This window comes from Podarcis raffonei, chromosome 5 (assembly GCF_027172205.1).
Source record: "Podarcis raffonei isolate rPodRaf1 chromosome 5, rPodRaf1.pri, whole genome shotgun sequence".
NCBI lineage: Eukaryota > Metazoa > Chordata > Lepidosauria > Squamata > Lacertidae > Podarcis > Podarcis raffonei.
The window spans coordinates 62,208,381-62,231,063 of NC_070606.1; the positions used below are offsets into that span (position 1 = coordinate 62,208,381).

The 22,683-nt window shown below is 42.6% G+C and overlaps 1 protein-coding gene across 1 annotated transcript in view; it reads right to left on the reverse strand.

The window, feature by feature from the left end:
• The window catches only part of INPP5D (inositol polyphosphate-5-phosphatase D), a 65,757-nt gene that overhangs the window by 18,834 nt on the left and 24,240 nt on the right, over positions 1-22,683 (reverse strand). The window contains exons 4-16 of the mRNA XM_053389656.1: positions 20,225-20,396; positions 19,138-19,278; positions 17,958-18,045; positions 16,083-16,151; positions 14,939-15,010; positions 14,257-14,380; positions 13,312-13,418; positions 12,096-12,198; positions 11,146-11,342; positions 8,590-8,707; positions 7,498-7,594; positions 4,326-4,464; positions 1,941-2,049 (exon numbers count right to left, since the gene is read on the reverse strand). Coding sequence (XP_053245631.1) covers positions 1,941-2,049; positions 4,326-4,464; positions 7,498-7,594; positions 8,590-8,707; positions 11,146-11,342; positions 12,096-12,198; positions 13,312-13,418; positions 14,257-14,380; positions 14,939-15,010; positions 16,083-16,151; positions 17,958-18,045; positions 19,138-19,278; positions 20,225-20,396 — 1,536 coding nt within the window. The remainder of the gene's footprint in view (positions 1-1,940; positions 2,050-4,325; positions 4,465-7,497; positions 7,595-8,589; positions 8,708-11,145; positions 11,343-12,095; positions 12,199-13,311; positions 13,419-14,256; positions 14,381-14,938; positions 15,011-16,082; positions 16,152-17,957; positions 18,046-19,137; positions 19,279-20,224; positions 20,397-22,683) is intronic.

Below are 22,683 nucleotides of genomic sequence, written 5' to 3' on the forward strand. Positions count from 1 at the left end.
ACAAGCCTTTGGTCGAGTGGCAGGTTTTAAGTTAAATAAACAAAAAACAAAGGTATTGGGAAAGAATCTAACAGTGGAGGAAAGAGAGAAGTTTCAGAGTGAAACTGGATTAATGGTAGCAAATAAGGTGAAATATCTAGGGGTTAACTTAACAACTAAGAATGTGAATCTATTTAAAGACAATTATGAGAAATGCTGGACAGAAATTAAGAAAGATTTGGAAATATGGTCAAATTTGAGACTTTCCTTGTTAGGCCGAATTGCTGTTATTAAGATGAATGTTTTGCCAAGAATGCTGTTTTTGTTTCAAACATTGCAGATTGTGGACAGAATGGACTGTTTCAAGAAGTGGCAGAAAGATATATCGAAATTTGTCTGGCAGGGCAAAAAGCCCAGAATAAAATTTAAGATATTAACTGATGCAAAAGAAAGAGGGGGGTTTGCCCTGCCGGACCTAAAACTTTACTACGAAGCAGCAGCTTTTTGCTGGTTGAAAGATTGGCTACTTCTTGAGAACACAGACATTTTGGACCTAGAAGGGTTCAATAATAGATTTGGTTGGCATGGATATATCTGGTATGACAAGGTAAAAATCCACAAAAGTTTCAAAAATCATATTGTCAGGAAAGCATTATATAATGTTTGGATTCGTTATAAAGATCTGCTGGAAAATAAAACCCCTAGGTGGCTGTCACCAATGGAGGCTAAGGAAGTTAAAAAACTTAATATGGAATCTAAATGGCCAAAATATTGGGAAATTGTAGAACATGAAGGTGGAAATGTGAAATTACAGAGTTATGAGAAACTGAAGTTTAAAGTAAGAGATTGGCTACATTATTACCAGATAAATGAAGTTTTTAAACAGGACAGGAAAATAGGCTTCCAGGTGGAGAAGTCAAAGCTAGAAACAGAATTGTTAGAACCCAATACGAAGAATTTGTCTAGAATGTACAACTTACTGCTGAAATGGAATACACAGGATGAGATGGTTAAATCAGCTATGATTAAATGGGCACAGGACATTGGTCATGACATTATGTTTGCTGACTGGGAACAGTTATGGACCACCGGTATAAAATTTACGGCATGTAATGCCTTAAGAGAGAATATTATGAAAATGATTTATAGGTGGTACATGACCCCAGTCAAGCTTGCAAAAATTTATCATTTGCCCAATAATAAATGTTGGAAATGTAATGAAACTGAAGGTACTTTCTATCACCTTTGGTGGACGTGCCCAAGGATTAAGGCCTTCTGGGAAATGATCTATAATGAAATTAAGAAGGTGCTTAAGTGTACCTTTCACAAAAAACCAGAGGCTTTTCTCCTGGGCATGGTAGGCCAATTGGTGTCAAAGAAAGATAGGATGTTTTTTATGTATGCTACAACAGCAGCGAGAGTTTTACTAGCAAAGTATTGGAAGACACAAGAACTACCCACACTGGAAGAGTGGCAGACGAAAGTGATCAACTACATGGGACTAGCAGAGATGACGAGCAGAATCCGTGACCAAGGGAAAGAGACGGCGGAAGAAGATTGGAAGAAATTTAAATTTTATCTTAAAAATATTTGCAAAATTACTGAGTGTTAAAATGTCACGGGTAAAGCATAGCAGATTTGCAGCGTTAAATGATTGGATAAGAGGAAAGAAAGAGGTTAAAGAAAGGAATTAATAATAATTTGGATCAGGGGTTGCTGGAAAAAAAGTTTAAAATAGAGATGCAGAAAAGGGGGGCATGGGGAAGTCGCTGAAATTGGGTATATGAAAAAATCTATGAAATTATACATGTTTATATGTTTGTTTGTTTGTGTTTGTCCTTTGTACTGTTTTATATTATATGTGGAAAAACCAATAAAAAATTTTATAAAAAAAATAAAAATAGAAGGGTGTTTTTCAATGGCAGAGTAAAAAAAGGCAAAGGAATAGAAGCAGAACTTACCAAACTGCAGAAACACCTTTTGATCCCTCTTTTCAATGAGAAGCTGGTCGTAAGGCAGTAGCTCTGTGTACTGCATCTGTTTGATCTTATGGACGATATTGTCTGCTTCCTGATAACAAGGAAATGTCATAATGGCAGATGTACCACTCTCTTTTCTTAAAAAAAACAAAAAAACCTTCCTGGTTAATAAATAGCACACTAGCATCTGAGGCCACAAAAATCTGTTACTGAGGCCCAACTACATCTGATACTGCAACTGGATCTCCTGACACTTTGATTCTCAAAACTGGTTGATAGCAGCGGTACATTTTCCAATCCAATTTACATACATTTTTCAAAGTTGCTGCAAGGGCTAAGAGCAACTTGGAACAGGAGTGATTTAGATCAGGAAAATGACATGAGGAAAATAGGATTTTTAAGTGCCTGTAAGACAGAGTTGTTCTGCCTGGCCTTTGGCTTGGAATCAATTTGATTCCCTCTCCCTCTTTCTTTCTTTTTTCCTTTCTCCTTCTGTGTTGGAACTCCTACTTGGGGACTTCCCTGGCTTTTTTCTGGCCCGTGTAGGACCAGTCTGGATAGTTAGCCTTGGTGAAGACTTGACGTATTCATCCCCCAAAAAGTTTTTAATTTGAGTTTCCACTGAAATGAGGCTGCATTTTAATGTTTTTATGTTGTATTTTAATCTTGTTTTTTAAGCTGTATTTCAATCAATTGTTTTTATATTTGGTGTTAGCCGCCCTGAGCCCGGTCTTGGCTGGGGAGGGCGGGGTATAAATAAAATTTATTAATTATTTTTATTATTTAAAAGGATTTTCAAAAGCCACCCCAAAGTGTTCCTGCTCTGATTCCATCTGAAGCTTCCTGTAGCAAGTTTTAAACAACAAACTAAGAACCTATCAGTTTTTCCCTGCGTTTTGTGTAGTTCCTATCCTTAGTTGCAAATACACCATCAAAAATGTTATCACCCTGGAATAGAGTTCAATGGGGCCAGGAAAGTGGATATAGGATTTCAGCCCTCAGGTGTTTAGTTTCCTAGGACCAAAATGTATTTGCTATATTGATCTCCTGATTACACTGCAGCCAGTATCAGCACCCATTACGCCTCTCGTAACACCCCTGACCATCCCTTGGTGCTTTCCCACATATCCCTAACAGTCTTCTTCTGGCTTTTTCTTCCTGCTTGGTTACTCAGCAGCTGCAAATAGCCACGCTTTCCTTTAGGCTCCATGATACTTGCTTGCTTCAACTTCAGTAGCAACCACATATCCAAATAAAACACAAGTCTGATTATTGGAAGAACAGGTTTCACCCAAGCTCAAGGGGGTGGTGTATGTGCGAGCAAAATGTATGGAGAATGAGTCTAACATAGGTTCATCACTAAAATCATGAATGTCTGCATGAACCCTAAGAGTGTGACCTAATTCAAATATCATCCCGCCCAAAAACTTCTTAGGTGACAGGGATTCTCTCAGTTTCAGACCTTTGCTTGCTATATGAGGATGGTGTTATATGTTGGGGGAAGCTCGCTAAACCCCAGAAATTAATAAATTGATTATTTGGAGTATTGAAGGGAAGATTGTAGGCCACTGGAAAAATACAAGCAGTGCCTCACCTGGGATAGAGGCATTAGCCCTACAAAAGGTGTTGATGGCCCATCTAAGAGGAATCTTGGCAGACAAAGATTGCCAAGGTGATGTTGTGTGGGTGTGAGGTGACAGGAAAAGAGTGCCTTTAGCAATGTGTGCTGGGAAGAAGAAGGAAGAGAACAGAGAGAGGGGTCTATCTTGGGAACAAGCCCCTCTTTGAGATGACCAAGCTGTAAGATGGGAACTCCCTCCATGCAAAGTGAAGGTGTAAACATATGAATAAACCACATTTTTAAAAAGTTACGACCATCTCCGCCACGTCTCCCATCCTCCAAAGGAGGATGGGTTCTGGGTGAGTGCCTGGAACCCCCTAGAATTTTGCTACTGCTCAGCAGAGAGTGGAAGTAGTGCCCAACTTTTGTAACAATATAGTAAGAGAAGTCTACTTTGCAAAGTTATTGTAAGGATAGCCTGGTCCCCCAGTATGTATGTAGAATGCTCCACTCACAAGAGTTCTGCATAAATGCAAAGTACTATTAGCTAGTAGCAGAGTGCTGGACTAGGACTTGGGAAACTAGGGTTCAAATCCCCACTCAGCCATGAAGCTTAATGGGGGACCTTGGGCCAGTCACTCTCTCTCTCTCTCTCTCTCTCTCTCAGCCTAACCTACTTCAGAGGTTTGCTGTGAGGATAAAACTAGGAGGACAAGTACCATGTACACCACCTTGAGCTCCTTGGAGGAAATGTGGGATAGAAATGTAACAATAAAATGCAATAGTAAATAAACAGGCTCTCTAACCGCTGTGGGTAACTCCAGGCGATAGTTCAGGTCTCCCAGCCAAAAGAGATGAGTAAACCGGTGGGTGATGTTAAATGGACTCAACTTCTTGTCTCCCAGTGACAGAAACCGCAGAATACTTGTGTAGTTCTGGTTCCGCCTATTAAAACACAAGAGCAACGTTCAGTATACCATTTTATTATATGGCCTCTCAACAGCAGCATTATCAGCAGAGACAGTTGGCTCAAGACAACAGTGGACTAGATAAGACCATGAATCTTTCCCTGTCTTGGCTCTGGCTAAACCCTCAGCAGTATACAGCCAGACAATCAGTTCTGTATAGCTCATAGCTGTCAACTTTTCCCTTTTCTTGCGAGGATCCTATTCTGAATAAGGGAATTTCCCTTTTAAAAAGGGAAAAGTTTACAGCTATGATAAAGTTACTGTATAGGAGTAACTTGTCTCTGTGCCTTACTATGGAACTATCTGATCCAACTTTGGCCACTAGCTTGGCATTGTACACATTTAAATGGAAGACGTAGCTGCTTGGTTGCCAGAAGAAAAGGTTTATGAGTTCTGTTTTTCTGTTTCCTACTGATAGTTAACCGACTGGTGAAACTGGTCTAAACTTGAAGGGTCAGCAGCTTGTGGTATAGTCCATTTCCTCTAAAGGAAAGCTTTTTTTAAAAAATGACATTCACTGTAGAAAAAAGAGAAAGCACATACTATTTAAATGTATTGAATTAAAAGTGAGAGCTATTTAAATGCCAGAGAAAGAAGGAAACCTTGCACTATTTTTGCAGTATTTTAAAAGGCGCACCTTTAAGTGGATATATATATATACACACATTTCACTATAGGACACACACAAATTAAGAAAAACCTTTGAAAATAGCTTTGTGTGTATATGTATGTACAGTCCTACCTTGGATCCCGAACGCCTTGGTACTTGGACGTTTTGGCTACTGAATGCCGCAAACCCAAAAGTGAGTGTTCCGATTTGCGAACATTCTTTGGAACCCGAATGTCCGACGGGGCTTCCACGGCTTCCGATTGGCTGCAGGAGCTTCCTGCAGCCAATCAGAAGCCGCGCTTTGGTTTCCGAACGTTTTGGAGGTCGGACTTCCGGAACGGATTCCATTCAACTTCCAAATTATGACTGCATGTGCATATTTGCCATCAGTAGCACTATACAACAGTTGTCTTAAACACCTGCATACAATGCATTGCAATAGTGCTAGCTGCATTCTGAGAGCTTCTTGTATTTGCCTCCTGCTGGCTTCCAGGTATACCTTGATTTAAACTGATTGACCAGAGAATATGGTACAATGCAAAAAGAAATGCGTATAGCAGCAATTCAACATTATTGCTTCCAAATCTCTTTAAAGTTGTTGCCTCTACACAACCAAAAGGGCTCTGGGAATAAGATCCTCCATTCAAATGCCCTAATGCAATCAAATCTGCAGAAAAAGTGGCAGCTTTAATTTACCATACATACTGTCTCTGTGTGAATTTATTTATTATTTATTTGTATTTATTTTCTGCTAAGTAGTCAGGAGTGTTTCAATACCTTCAGAGCTACTGCAACATTGGGCCTTGCACAAACAAATGATACGGGACAACCGCCAAGCCTGGGGTACCTTGTTGCAATCTATGAGTGTGCCAGAGGACAGAAGGAAGACCTTGAAGTATGTGTTGCCATGGGAATTTGCAACTGCTTCAGGAAGCAAAAATTGGGGCATGTGAAGATGGAAAAGTACTGCGATATAACACAGCTCGACTCTTCTGCTTTATATTGGCATGTTTGCATGGTTTCTATTTCTGGAGCACACAGCAAAGGGAGGGCTATACATTGAGTCAACAAACAAGCGAGACCTGTAAGCACAAATAGTTACAACCCCTCTGTTCGTGTTTTACTGGAATGTTCCCTTCTAAACCACAGGAAGAAACAACAATAGAAACCCAATCTTCAGCTATTCACTTGTTGTTTTTAGAAAAAGAAGAAATTGTACAATCACAGTTACAGTTTGTGGCCTGTGTCCATGCCCATGTCTGTGTATTACTGTTATGCTGCACATGGTGGGGAGATGCTGGTGCATTGAAATTTTCACCCCAGAAAAATGAAGACATGTTTCAGGTGCCTAGGACTTACTTATCTGCCAATGTTTGTGAATTTTGTTTACATCACCAGCAGGACTGCAGCCTCAGGTCTTTAGTCCAAATAACCATCTGGGCCAAGATAAATAATCTGTGCCTCTTTGTATAGGAAAAAAAGCTTTTTGAATACATTCTATATGTTCCATACTTCAGTGGGGCTTCTTGTTCCAAAGAATGCAGCTCAGGGTCATTAACAGCATGCTTAGCACTGGCCACTTTCCTTTGTCAGAAAAAGCAGCTGCACAGGGCCCCAATCCAGTTGGGACTGCAGTGCATGGGAATAAGTTTTTCTTTAAAAAAAAATTCCCTGTGCAAAATTCCACCCCACACCCTGGTGCTATTTGCTGTCCAAATGTGCTATTTGCAGAAACCAGCACCTTTAGTGAAGAGGTAAACAGAGGAAAGGATTATCCCTTTCCATTGAGTTCCTCATCCCTGAACTAGATGGATTGTTGATTTGCTCCAGCTGGGGCCCCTTTATGCTATTATATTCTTAAAATTGGCGGGTGGCACTGTGGGTTAAACCACAGAGCTTAGGGCTTGCCGATCAGAAGGTCGGCGGTTCGAATCCCTGTGACAGGGTGAGCTCCCGTTGCTTGGTCCCAGCTCCTGCCAACCTAGCAGTTCGAAAGCACATCAAAGTGCAAGTAGATAAATAGGTACCGCTCTGGCGGGAAGGTAAACGGCATTTCTGTGCGCTGCTCTCGTTTGCCAGAAGCGGCTTAGTCATGCTGGCCACATGACCCGGAAGCTGTACGCCGGCTCCCTCGGCCAATAAAGCAAAATGAGCGCCACAACCCCAGAGTCAGCCACGACTGGACCTAATGGTCAGGGGTCCCTTTACCTTTACTTACTCAATGCCTAGAGATAAGACATGCAAGGGTGACTATTTGAAATCCTTCCCATGTGTTTCTTTTCTTGTTCAAATAATACCCAGCACCACCACCAAGCTGTCACATCTAATTTGAATATTTGTACTGATAGGAACCTCTCTGTCAGCAACTGCAAGGCTCTCCAATGGCCCTCAGAATTTTACCTGTGTTTCTTCTCACTTCCTGAAGTCAAATGGCTGTTCACAAAACCAAAGGAGGTTCCATTAAACATGAATGACACCCCAACAGCTCCTTTGTTGCCTGAGAGGTAAAACAAAACAAGAAACAGAGAGATTGAGAAATCAATCCAACCCCCAGGGCTAACTAGAACAGCAAAAGACTTCTAAAGTGGAGTAGCGGATGCAGAGAAGAGGAAACCAGAACAGCAGGACTTCACATGTGTAATGCAGAGTTCCACTGAATATTTTCTTCCCAAAACTTAGGAAAGGAAGTAAAAGATGAATTTCCCTCTGCAATTGAACAAAGTTCTATTCTTCCAGTTACAGATTTTTCAGCAGAGCAATAAACACTACGGTTTTCATTGATGGGACAGTTCCTGCAAATTATTCCTGTGAATAAGATTGTAGTGGAAAAAGGATTTATATATATTTGCAAGGATGCAAGGCATTCCTGAATTCCCATCATACTCACATCTGATCTGACTTATGGAATGATTTGTGGGAGCACATCGATGAGCACACCTCTAACACTGAGAGTACATTATTGCATGCGAGTACACTAGCACAAATCACTGTAGGATTATATCAGCTATTATAGTACATTTCCAAAGGATACATCAGTAATTTTGCTGACAAAGTTGAAAGAGGAAGCAGTGACTTTCAAGAGTGGTCATGAAAAGAAGCATATCTTATGATACTCTTTCATATTCTGTTTCAGTCTTTGGCTTCCTCTCATTTATTTGAATGTATAACCTTTGAGATCCAATGTAGGATTTTATTTTATTTTTTTAAAAAAGGATCTATGTGGCCAAAAAAGGTAAGCCTGCCCTCCATACCTTCTGCCCCGGTAAGCCAGCAAGGCTTTGGAAGTGGTCTTGCCACTTCACACACAGAGACAACCCCAAATCGCACCGTTAGAATAGTGCACAAATGAACCTTTGGCTCGGGTGCATGTTTTAGGGCAGGAAATCCCATCGTGGGAATCGGGTACTGAAAACACCTCTCTGCATATCTTTCAACCTTGGGAGACTTGTTGTGATGAGAGTGTCTGTCAAGTACATTTTGTGCAAGCCTTACCCAGTCTGTTTGCAATTCCTGTCTTCACGTTGTCAATGCAGAGGTGGCTTATGCGATTCTCATGTTCTGGCTTGGCCAGGACAACAATCCTGATGTTCCAGAGGGTATGGATTGCTACCTAATCAGGAAAAAGGAAGTCAGCTGTCACATAGTTTGATGCAGCTGAACTGTAATATAGCCTAAAGCCATAGTACAGTGGTACCTCAGGTTACGTACTTAATTCGTTCCGGAGGTCCATTCTTAACCTGAAACTGTTCTTAACCTGAAGCACCACTTTAGCTAATGGGGCCTCCTGCTGCTGCCGTGCTGCCGGAGCCCGATTTCTGTTCTTCTTGTTGTTGTTGTTTAGTCGTTTAGTCGTGTCCGACTCTTCGTGACCCCATGGACCAGAGCACGCCAGGCACTTCTGTCTTCCACTGCCTCCCACAGTTTGGTCAGACTCATGTTTGTAGCTTCAAAGACACTATCCAACCATCTCGTCCTCTGTCGTCCCCTTCTCCTTGTGCCCTCCATCTTTCCCAACATCAGGGTCTTTTCCAGAGAGTCTTCTCTTCTCATGAGGTGGCCAAAGTATTGGAGCCTCAGCTTCACGATCTGTCCTTCCAGTGAGCACTCAGGGCTGATTTCCTTAAGAATGGATAGGTTTGATCTTCTTGCAGTCCATGGGACTCTCAAGAGTCTCCTCCAGCATCATAATTCAAAAGCATCAATTCTTCGACGATCAGCCTTCTTTATGGTCCAGCTCTCACTTCCATACATCACTACTGGGAAAACCATAGCTTTTACTATACGGACCTTTGTTGGCAAGGTGATGTCTCTACTTTTTAAGATGCTGTCTAGGTTGGTCATTGCTTTCCTCCCAAGAAGCAGGCGTCTCTTAATTTCGTGGCTGCTGTCACCATCTGCAGTGATCATAGAGCCCAAGAAAGTAAAATCTCTCACTGCCTCCATTTCTTCTCCTTCTATTTGCCAGGAGGTGATGTGACCAGTGGCCATGATCTTCGTTTTTTTGATGTTGAGCTTCAGACCATATTTTGCGCTCTCCTCTTTTACCCTCAATAAAAGGTTCTTTAATTCCTCCTCACTTTCTGCCATCAAGGTTGTGTCATCTGCATATCTGAGGTTGTTGATATTTCTTCCAGCAATCTTAATTCCGGCTAGGGATTCATCCAGCCCAGCCTTTCGCATGATGAATTCTGCATATAAGTTAAATAACCAGGGAGACAATATACAGCCTTGTCGTACTCCTTTCCCAATTTCGAACCAATCAGTTGTTCCATATCCAGTTCTAACTGTAGCTTCTTGTCCCACATAGAGATTTCTCAGGAGACAGATGAGGTGATCAGGCACTCCCATTTCTTTAAGAACTTGCCATAGTTTGCTGTGGTTGACACAGTCAAAGGCTTTTGCATAGTCAATGAAGCAGAAGTAGATGTCTTTCTGGAACTCTCTGGTTTTCTCCATAATCCAGTGCATGTTTGCAATTTGGTCTTCTTATCCTGAAGCAAAGTTCTTAACCTGAACCACTATTTCTGGGTTAGCGGAGTGTGTAACCTGAAGCGTATGTAACCTGAGGTACCACACTGTAAAGGTTATTTGTATTATGACAGACAGAGGTCTATACTAAATCCTCTTCAAACAAACCTCTGATTCCCATTTTTTAGGGGAACGGCTGTAGTTCATTGACCAAGTACCTGCTTTGTATGCAGAAGGTCCCAGCTCAACCCTTGGCATCTCCAGGTAGGGATGGGAATATCCCCTATCTGAAACCCTGGGCAGCTGCTGCCAGTCAGTGCAGACACTATTGAGCTAGATATACCAATGGTCTGATTCAGTATAAGGCAGTTTTCTATTGTCTAAGCATGCGACCCAAATGAGAACGCTACTGAGTTGTAGGCCACATCCACGCTAAAGCACATTTAAAGCACATGACTTCCCCCAAAGAATCCTGGAGACCATAGTTTGTAAAATGTGAATGAGAATCGTAGCTCTTCTTCAGGGGAAACTTTGCACTTTAAATGTGGGGTGTGGATGTGACCCTCATTGCATACAGAAATAAACTACTGAATGGAAGTTGGGTTCAATATATGCCCTGCTTTTTGATAACGACTGGCACAGCATATTCCTCCTTATGAGGAACAGCATTTAGGGCAATAGCATAAATTCAAGTGAAGCACAGGGTGCCCTCCCCATATTATACCCAAACTATATTTTACCTAATATTAGAGATGAGAAGCAGAATCAATTTTGATCTTTAACATCCAGCGTAGAACGATAATTAGTGGCATAAGACTTTTGACCCCAATAAAATATGTGCTGTAGAGGTGGCTGGGGAAACCCAGCCAGATGGGTGGGATATAAATAATAAAATTGTTGTTGTTGTTATTCTTACTCTTATTATTATTAGGTGTCTAATATATGTAACAGCCTTCAGAAACAACATCTAAATTTTCTTCAAGAAGCAAGTATGCAGGCAATGTGGAGGATATACATTGCTAGTGAAGTCTATTATCCCTGTTTTGCTTTAAGCGTCAGAATAAAAATGTCTTTCCTTACCACTTTGAAGCTGATACTTGTAATCTCTTGCAAGGATTGTCTTAGAATCTCTTGCCATTCTTTCTCTCCCAGGGAGTCCTCCTGTGTGCCAATCACATAGATATCATGTGGAATGTAGTCAGCTGTGTCATCTCGGGTCTTCCCCTGCCCCTTAGAGAGAAACCAGGAGCTGATCTTCTTTGGTGGAGGAGCATCACCTAGATGGACAAATCCAAAACCAATGTGAAACTGATCCATCTAGCGCAGTATTGTTTACAGGACGTTTCCCCAGCCCTTCTCAGAGGTGCTAATGACCTTCTGAATGCAAAGCAAGAGCTCCACCACTGAGCTGTCCTGCAACTCTCCACTAGCCCACGAGGAGATAGCTTTTATATGGTTTACTACATGCAGAATCTCACATAGACATACACACATGGATAATATGCTTTGTGCCACATTTTATCTGCATTTCTCTGATGGACAAGTCACCACCTCCTTTCCTAGCAGATATTTAATTCAGCAGAAAAATTACTGTGGGGTGGGTTGTCCTTGTTGATTCCCCCACCCAGCTCTTAGAAATAGGATCCCCCGTCAAAAAAGGAGTAGCCATTGAGGTGCCCTTGAGATGTTGTTGAACTCCCAACTTCCATCAGCCCCAGCAACACGGTCAGTGGTCAGGGATGATGGAAGGCCCACAACATCTGGCAAACACCATGTTTGGAAATTCCAGGAATAGATGAATCTGCCTATCTGATGATTGTCTTATACAAAAGAAGGCAATACATTAAATGACAGAGATGTTCAAGCAATAAAGGAGTATAGCAATGAACAAGCAGTAGCTGGCAAAGCTGTGATATGGTTACGTTAGAACCAAGCAGCACAAACATGCTAAACTTTATTGGAAATTCATTGAGACGAAACTTGTAGGAATCTAAACAGCAAAGATTGGGACACAAAACTAAAATGTATACCCAGGTTCCAGGTCCCAATGAAGATGGTGATCATATCAGGCTCTGGCTGTTCCGAATGCTTATTCTTCATTTGCTGTAAAAGTTGGCAGAAGCCTTCTCTCTTCTAAAAATGGAAGAGCAAAATACAAAGAAACCTGGCTAATAAGATTGCACTTGTTACACGGAGGCTGGAGCAAATTCCTCCCACATGGTGGCGTGCCATGTGGCAAGGACTAGTCATGCTGGGGCTGAATTTTGAAAAATTCAGATTCTTCTGAAGTTAAAAACCAGGATAAGTATATGAATGCTTGGGTCTGGGGCAGCCAACATGGTGCCCTCCAGACCATCCAGTAGAGGTCTAATGACTATTACAGTCTGCAATATCTGGAGAGTACCACATTAGCTATGCATCCGTTCCAGTCATTCTTTTACTTAAACTACGTGAAGATTGAAGGTAGTTCAACTAATTTCCACTAAGCTGCTCCAGAGCTGAAGTTTGTATTCTCCTTTCATCTATTACAATGAATGACTGAGATCTAATCTGCCAATTTCCTTGACCCTGTGCAAACACAAAGGATAAGCATGACTCATATTACTGCATAATTTTTATTACAGACTCACTTATGCTTAGGAAACGTTCTCTGGATATATTCTAGCTTTATTTGAACTGAATGGATGAGAGCCCTTAAAAGACTCCACTTAGTTTTCTCTTTGGTATAGGGTAGGGGGAGCCAATGTGGTGCCCTCCAGATGTTGCTGGACGACAGCTTTCATGAGCCCAGCCAGCATGGCCAATGGTCAGAGATGATGGGAGAGTACTATGTTGCTGGCAAAGGCACCCAAAGATGCCAACATTCTTCTCCAGAAACTCACATATGGAATATGTTATTGAATACCATGTAGGGGTGCCATCTCCTAGGAACAGAACCTTTTTTGGGGGGCCCAATGTTTTTTTGGGAAGGGGCCAGCCCCACAGTGTTCAAACGGGGTGGAGGAGACCAAGCCTGGAACCAAATGTGGTGTGGCTTCAGTGGCAAGCTCCTTCTCCTCCTCCCGGGGACTGGCAACCACCGCTACACCACTGGCCAGATTCTCTTACTGGGGATGGGGACAGAACTTGATTATTTTCTCTCTTTACTTTTTTCTCTTTTTTACAAAATAGCAAAATAATGTCATAAATAGCCTTGCCTGCGTTAAAGGGCTCAGTGTGCACAAGTACCCATAGTGAGGAATTTACCTTAGAATCAGCAAATACATATTCTTTTCGGTGTGTTTTCTCTTTTTCTGTTTCCAGTACAATTACAAGCTTGTTAGGAAACTTCTGAGACTTGATGAGCTGTAGAACTAAGAAGAAGCAAGAGAACACTGGTTCTGGCAGCACAAATTCTGAGATGAAATGTACTACAATGCTGATACATGTCTGTGTATATGAAGTTGTAAACTCCAGTGCTATTTATAACCTCCTGGTCTATGATGAATAAGGTTAGATTTTTTAAAAATGACAGCAATTTAAGACTGAGCCTGAGGTACAAGTTTGTTATGGTTTCAAGGCCTAACTACTGCTGGAACACTTTCTGGTCATGAAACACTGAAGCTGCTCAGCACAAAGGAATATTGTGTAGGCTCTATGGCCCCAAACACTTGAAGGGCTTGCCCACACTAGAGTTTATTGAGTGTTTGCAGCTGTTTACTGAATGTTTGCATTCCTCTTTAATTTGCATAGTCCACATGGCACCCTCAACCTCAACATTTCACCCCTGTAAAATTGGGTTTATCTGATATGCAGCTAATCCAATAAATTGGGGGAAACCAGGTGCCCAACTGCTCTATTCAGTGTCACAGATTATTTGTCTGGGTGGGGTGTTGGGGGCGGGACTTAATATTCCCTTTCTGCTCTCCCCTTTCCACTACTTCCTCAAAGCTTTCATTTCTTTTTCAGCTGTGTTTTTACCTATTTCATTTGCACTCATGAATGAAGGGGTATGTGTGTGTCCCCCTCAGATTTGCTCAAACCCAGAAAACTCACAAGTAAACAACTTAAAAAATTGTGCACTGAGAATTTATAAGTGCCATTGTAAAACACATTTCCTGTACTGTTGGCTGCCAGATCTCTGGAATATCAGCAAAAATATTCAGTGAATCCCAGTGTTCTCACCCATCTCAAATGAGCCCAGTATCTTACTTTTATTGTGAGTATAGAACTTGTCTTCAGGGCCATCCTTAGCTTTCTTGATAATGAGTTTTCCTAACTCAACATCAACCTTAAGATGTATTTTGGATGGAATTCCAAGAGAATCAGTTTTCACCTATGAGAAAAGGAAAACATTATTCATAAGTGATCCCCCCTACCATTTTGAATAAGATAACTAGCTCTTAACACGGCATAATTACATGCAAACACACACACACACACATCTATATATATCCAGTATGCAGATTTTCTTGCGGCACTGTACTGTATTGAGGAACTTTGGTTGAGTGGACATGGAATGTTATTTTTTTTAAGAAGCAGAGCACTGTACCCGTGAATTAAAAACATGGGGTTAGAGTCAATGTAGGACTAGGCAGATTGCTCCATCAGCATACAGATTTCTCATTATTCTATAGAATGACCTCCCCCTCTTCTCTCACCCACTACCTATTTGTTCTGCGGTTTTCTCCGAGCCTCCAGAACAGATTTGGGTCTAGCGCAGGACACACATCCTGGGGGAACAACGGTTGGTCCTCTTATGCTAGTCCTAATTCTTGTGCTAACCCACAAATGACATTTAATACCATTCAACGTGCTGTTCTGACAGTCATGGTGCTTCTCTATAGCATTATAAAAACTTACTATACTACTGGAGGGGGGAAATAAAATTCACCTCAAAAGTTACAGGAGGGATAAGTGAACGTCGATGTGTTGAGTCGGGCCCTTCAATCAACAATTTTTTCACCTGTAAAAATGCAAGCACATAGATTTCTATTTGAAAGTCCTAAACTGCAGTTGGTGAGATCCCAGATTAAGACAATCCATGTCATAATGCGCAGATCAGCAACGATAAATAAGCACCCTGATTTAGTGACAGAAATTCAGACTGTCATATTAATTAGGAAGAAACTGAGACTATTATTACTGAGATTAAATTACTATATCACCCTTCATCCAAGGTTCATAGGGAGGTTTACAATATACAAATGCAAAAATACGCAACACAATAACAACTCCAGTTTAAAGGGCCATATACAAAAATACATACTAATGTAAAGTATGCATTAAAATGCATCTATTAATGAAACTAGAATACAAAAATTCATTACATTTCGGGAAACTGCTTTCCAAAAACATTGATATTACATAAAATGTATAGATTAAGAAAAAAATCACTAAAATGTTGATGAATTTTCATGAGGACTTTAAAAATAATAGTGATCAACTGATGTGGAAATGTGGATAACTGAACATAAGATTGGAAAAAATGAGAAACTGAGAGTCATTTACTAAGGATGCTATGAGTGGTTAGGGGACCCGTTCACAGAGATGCAATTCCCAGAGCGGTTTTAAACCATCTATCCCTTTCCCCATGGAAGTCTTGTAATTGCAGCTCTGTAAGAGGGTCAATTCTCAGCACCCTTTAACGAAGTACAGCTCCCAGGATTCTTTGGAGGGAAGCCATGACACTTTAAGGTGGTATGATACTGCTTTAAATGCAGTTGGGGCCCAGATCTATGGAAAGGAGAAGCTTGGGGATTTGACCTATGCATTGTTTGAAAGGAAGGAGGCTAGACACCTTACAAGAACTTTTAGTTCCTGGCTAGCAGAAGAAAACAGATAAAGAAAACATAGACATAAGAATGACAGGTGTGTGAATAAAGCTACTGGAAAATAAAGAGGGAGCAATGAAGATTATTGTTTCCAGTGCTGAACTCATTACTTGCCCTTCAGCAGCTGGTCCAAGAGTGGCTTATAACAGTTGAAAGTTCAGTGTTAAAAGCAGTTAAAACTAATTAAAACAAACATTGCCATACCTTGTCTTCAATGGAAGAAAGCAAGCCAGTCAACTGGACAAGTTTTCCACGGGTGGCGTCACAACATGGCTAGTAGAAATAATGCAGAAGAAGCAAAGTGTTAGGTACCAGTGAAGTAACTCCCTCCCTCAGTGGAAGCTTGAAATTGTACCACAAGCATAGATCATCTGTGATACATGTCAGAAAAAAGAAAGAAAAGCCAGCACTGGAGTGCCTTATATTATGTCAGCAAGTCCCCTGCATCCTGGAATTTAAGCGAATTTGCTGAACAGATAAATCAAAGACAATGCATTTCAAACTTGGCATGTTGAGGCTAGCAAGTGATGCAAAGGCAGTCTAGAGCCAAGCCATGTAGGAAAACTGAAATGGTGACATTTACAGAGCCACAGGTGGAAGAAGTACTTGGAATACCTGATTTATGTGGGCTGATGGAAGGAAAGTCTTGCCAGAGAAATGCAGAGGGCCCATCCAGATAACTGCTTATTTAACATGCATCCTGATTTGCTTACACAGAGGTTGGACCATACCTGAGGATGCCAGGGATTGGATCCAGAACCTCTTGCATGTGCTTTGTGTAGTCTCCAACTGCCTCGAAAATGCTGGGACTGTCATCAAAACCCTTAAGCCGCCATGGCTTCTCACTATGTCATGCAGAGTCCAAAATTCTGCAAGCGGGGAAAGGGAGTGGGAAAGGGCAGGGGCAAGGGGAGGAGAAGGAGGTGGTCTGGCCCCTTGCAGAGGCAGTGGTCATAGCTGCCAACCGTAGAGACTACATTGCTGATGGAAGCCTCGCAGTTTTAGCATATATCATCTAAGGCTCCAAGACATTTGCTGGTACAGTAGTGTTACATACTTCTCTTGGCAACAGCCACTGGGGCAGTTCAGCCAGCATACCCTTTTCCCTATTCCATTGGCATTACAGTGGTACCTCGGGTTAAGAACTTAATTTGTTCTGGAGGTCTGTTCTTAACCTGAAACTGTTCTTAACCTGAAGCACAACTTTAGCTAATGGGGCCTCCTGCTGCTGCCGCACCGCCGCTGCACGATTTCTGTTCTCATCCTGAAGCAAACTTCTTAACCCGAGGTAATATTTCTGGCTTAGTGGAGTCTGTAACCTGAAGTGTATGTAACCCGAGGTACCACTGTATATAGGGGCTGCATGGGGGCAACGGTGGAGCAAGCTGATCAGGTGCCTGGGGTGGCACGCATGCCCTGCATCCAGGAGCGGGGCCAGTCGCCCATGGGGCGGGGCGAGCTGGGGCAGGATGCTCTGCAGGGTCTCTGAGGAGTCTGCATGCCTCCTCCCACTCAGCGGCCCTACAGCTGAGGAGGAGGCGGCGGGTGGAGCATTTGGGGCAGCGCAGAGCCTGCGAGCGCCCAAGCCACCATGTCACTCCCAGGAGAGATGTGTGGCTTGGGCGCGCTGCAGGCCCAGCGGTGAGTGCCACCCAGCATTTTGTCACCCCCCTCAATGGTGACACCCAGGGCAGTCCGCCCCCACCACACACACCCTTCCTCCGCCCCTGCATGGGGGACACTGTTGTAGAACAAAATGTCTCTATTTTCATCTCAGGAATGTTGGAAGGTATGCTGTATCCCTTCCCCTAAAAGGGTGGCGAAAAACTATACACTGAGAGATGTAACAACAAACTTGCAGTCTTGGGTCTGAGGAACCTTGATGCACTTTACCTTATAAAACTGAGGGAACTGAGAAAACAAATGCTAGCACAGTGCAGCTGACCCTGCTCCATCCCTTGAAGTCAAGAAACAAGTTATTTGGCATAATTATGCAGTAAGTGCTTTCCCACATCCCCTGCCAGTTTGATGCTCTCATTTCAACCTGCTCCACCTCCTGCCTCCTCCAGCAGATCATACCTGAGAATGTCGATGGAGCCCTGGAGGCAGCTGCTGGTCAAACACCATCTGTAAGGACTCCAGAGAAGGAAGAGTCCGAGACACCTCACTGAAAGCAGAAAGATATGAATTTGAGATTTGTGGTCATAAGAACCTCTCTGTGATGGCCTGGGAATCCGATTCAAAGGCTGAACCGGAGGAATCCCAGCCTGCACAGGAGTCCCCGCCTCCAGGGCCGGCTGAACTGGGGCAGGGCCTTGATTCTGAAGTGCCTGCACCTGTGCCGGATCCTCAGGAGCAGGCACCAGGTGAATCCACTCTGGCTCCAGAGGCGGTTGAGGACTCAGTGCCTACAGGTGAGTCTCCCCCTGGGCCCAGTAACCCTTCAGCCTCTCCTGAACTGCAGAGGCTCAGGGCAGAGAGGCGAAGGGAACTGGTTTCTCCCAGGAGGAGTGCTCGCCTTAAGGCCAGGAGAGGCGGGTCTCCTGGGGGCCGGGACTGCCCCTGGCCTCAGAGAAGATAAAGGGCAGTCAGCCCGGTCCCAGGTTGCGGGAGCAACGTCATTGTTGAGTACCTGTTCCTGCCCGGACCCAGACCTGACCCTCCAGTGTTCCTGTCCCCGCCCGGCTTCCGGCTTTGGACCTCGCCCCGCTCCTTGTGAACTGTTTCCAGGCTAGTGACCCAGGACCAGACTTTGACTACGCCAACGGTAACCTTCCCCCCGGGACCAGCACACTCTCTGTGTAGTGCTAGACAGACAAGCTGTTGCTAATCAGCCCAAAGGAGACTGCTTGAAATTATGCCGTGCTGATTTTCTGTAGCACAAGCTGCAAAGGCCAGTCTTTAGAAACTTGAATTTAGTTCTAGAATGTATTGCTAAATAAGCAAGAAGCTCTAAAAAAAATGCAGGTCTTCAATACAGGATGTGACTGTGTGGGTAGAGCTGCAGAACTGATAACAAGAGTTAAGCTGATAGTAATTCCCATGTGTGCTCAAAAGGGAAAGGAACATCTATATTTGTCGGTCAGATTCTGCAGCAAACAGAGTAGTCTCCCACCCAAAGGAACAAGGTTTACAGCAGGATTGCTTCAGTGAACTAGCCTTCAGGAAAGGCTTAAGATACAAATTCTGTACACACAGAATTTCCCTGTTAGCTACCAATCGAAATGTGCCTCCAGAGTCCAGACTAACTTGTGTTTACCTGAAAAGTCCTTTGCAAAGTGTTGCAAGCAATTTCTTCAGCTGAGGGAGATTCCAAGGCGCTTGCTGTACTGTCTCAAGATCACTGGTGACATGAACTCGCAAATAATCCTGGATGAGTTTGAAGTGCTCTTCTGGAATACTGTGAAGGAAAGGGGGGAAACTGCTTGGAAGACCACTAAGGCTTATGAGCTTGTAAATGGGCAAAATATCCTAGTGAATGAGAGTTAGTGTGATATCAGACCTGGGAACAAAGGGGAGGGAGGGAAGCAGGGGAGGCAGCTGTGGCAGGGAGAAGGTCCCAATTCTGCTGCTTATCCTTTAAAAATTGATGATTTTTTTTCTAAGGAAGGGAGCTGTCTGGGGAGAAAGCTGCCAACACCACTTCTGTAATGGTAACGCACAATCATATAGTGATTTTGGGAGTGTTCAAACTACTTCGTTCAAACTACTTTTTCAAGGTAAGTAAATAATGCAGATAACAGGGGCAATAAAAAGTGAACAAAAAACTTCGTGCTGTAGGCAAGAATTAAAGCAGGGGCACCTTGATTTGTAGCTCAGCTTGGTCCTATGAACCTTTATTCAGAAGTACGTTCTACTGAGCCCAATGGAACTGACTCCCAAGCATGTACACAGATGACTGCAGCTGTGACCACGATGCTCCACCAGCTATTTATCTCTTTCTTGTTCATTACTATGTTATGTATGAGTAACTCCTTATACTGAGGGAAGGAAGGCGTTCTTCCTGTCTGCAACCCACACAAAAACAACCCTTCTAACCTTTTCCTGAGAGGACTCCCAGCCAGCTCGTTTAGCTGCCATCTGCAAAATAATTTTGAGCCCCACCCTCTTATCAGGTGGCAGATTTTTGTGTTTGCAGTATTAGGGTTGACAGCCTCCTGTACCTTTTATATAGCGGGGGAAAGAGAATTCCACCGCATGCAAGGTCTCCTGTTACTGCAGCACCTAGTAAAAGGATCTCCCTTGGGGGCCCTATTCAAAATGGCTGTGATAAGCAAAACACAGTAAAATACGTTTCTAGACTTACTGTTGCTACTTCCTCAAATAAATGAATGGCTAGATCTCACCTGCTGGTGTCTTGGTGCTGTAATCGCTGGAGCAGTGTCTCAGAAAGGGATGGTTTGCTCACTTCCACCACCTGGGCATGTTCATTTGGAGAAAGATCTTCTTTTGCCTCAGTTGCCAGAGGTGGTACTGACATGCTGCGTGGAGGTAATAGAGGTGGCACAGGTATAGGATCTGTCGCAAAGGAGAAGGAAAGAGTAAGATCCAAAAGCTCTCCAGCTGTCTTTCCATGCTACTTTTAAATCGCTTTTTGAATTTTCAGTTGGGTGCTATTCTGAGGGTATCTATGCTGTACTCTGGGTAAATCAACAGAATTTACGTTGGCTTAAACTAAGCCAGCATATGTTGCCCCGATGTCCTCAGCCTGGCAGCGGGAGAACAAACCTTTAAGAGTTTTACTTATACCACCCTTAGGCTGGCCTAAGTTCTGCTAAGGTTGCCAGGTCATGTGATAGGACTGAAAGAGCTTTGAAATAGGTGTAAGTCTCTCCTTAACCTGCCCCACCCTTGCCCCACCCCCAAAACAGTTACACCCATAGGTTCCACAGGCTTTCATTCCACTGGCTAAGCACTGGCTGAGCCAGACAGCCCAGTATCTGCCTATTCCAAACTCGCTCATCCTGGAAGATCTTGGCTTTTGATTGCACTGTTAAGAGGATTCAAATCCTCACTCAGCCATGAAAATCACTGGGTGACCATGGGCCAGTCACTGTCTCTCAGCTGGTTTATGCCACGGGGATGCTCTGAGGCATAAGAGGCAAGGTCCCTTTGCTCCCCATAAAATATTTGAGGGGCCCACTGAAATGGTGTGCATGTACCACATCATGTGATTAATTATGTGGGGTGGGGCTTACCTGCCCCCCCATATTTTATTCAAGTTGGTACCCCTGCTCTGAGGATACAAGGACTGGGGGAACATCCTATGTACTCTTGAGCTTCTTAGAGGAAAAGTGGGATATAAATGAAATAAATCATTTTACATCTCATGGTAGATTGACATCAGCAAACACACCCACCAAGCAGTGGAAAAATTTACATCCTTGCAAAATACATTTTCTTGGGAACCAAATATCAGTGAAGAATTCACAAATTTCACAGCCAGAGCTAGTGCGGCTTTGAAGAGGTTTCATGTATAATGTACACCTTCTGATCACAGTGGAAGTATACAACCTTAATTATCAGCTTCCTTTCTTTATGCTTGCAGAGCAATCAAAATACAGCTGGCATATTAAGAAACTGAACCGTTTAAATTTAAGTAGTAGATTAGATTTTTTTTTAATGATCTTGCTAAATTCAAATTGTCAAGAACTGCAGCCATGGTTATGAAAACTTAGCTGGAAGCAATATGGTATTTTTAAAGTAGTGTGGTATTACTTTTCAGACTCTCTCCCCAGCTAACTTTGGTTGCTTCTACCTTAGCTGTTTTGTCAGCAACTGCCAAGCTTCATTTACACACTTTTTACACAGAATATAGATGACCCATTTCATGCCAGGTTTTTCTGTGTTGTCGTTTTTCAGACCTGATTTGTGGTGCTTGCTATCACTTTAGATGCAATAGCAGTGTCAGCATCTTCATTACAGACTGGCAAACGGTTACTGGGTTTTTTCCAGAACTACTGGTTTTTTTCCAGGACTACTGTGCCTTTAACTATATAAGCTTTGTCTTCGTGACTTCTGATCCTGTAACTGCTTTCTGTTCCATGAGGGCACAGCAATACTGAATTGCCTCTCAATTAATCAGTTTCTCTTCCTGAAGTGGGAGAGGGGTGTGTGTGATTGAACTATTGCTTTCCATTTTTTTTATTCTTATTATTTTGTTTTAAAATGGTGAAATAGTAACTGTTTTAATTGCAGTTCCAAATGACTGTACTGTATAAAAATTATGTTTTAGCAGTACTAAATGACTCTGGTGCGGAAGCTGCCTTCTGCAGCTTAGAAGCACAAAAGAACATTTAAAACTGAAGTAAGAAACTTTAATGAACAAAGAACAATGAGTGTGCTAAGTGAATGAGAAAAATCGGAAATCGGAAAGAATTATAGATGCAACAAAAGAAATTTGAAAACGACACCTTTGTGAAAGTACTGAACTAAATATGCCTTTGTTATAGAGAATTTTAAATGCACAGCCAATGAACCTTAAATCCATTATAGGATATGTAGCAGCTTATTCCTGTTACTTAAAGCAATTAGCTGCTGTATAACATTATGTATTACCCTAAGCAATGAGTCTAATCAATGGTCAAGAGGGCAAATATTTAGAAAATTAAGAACAGTTTAAGCTGTTGTCCTGCAAACTTGCAACAACAACAACAACAACAACATTGCCTAGACCTGCACAAAACTTGTGCAAGGTGAATGCAAGCAAGCAGCAAAATCAGGACATTCGTTGAGCCTCTAAGAGGCTGGTCACCATACATGGATGGTAGACTACCTTTCATTCAGTGAGTCAAAATTTCTATTG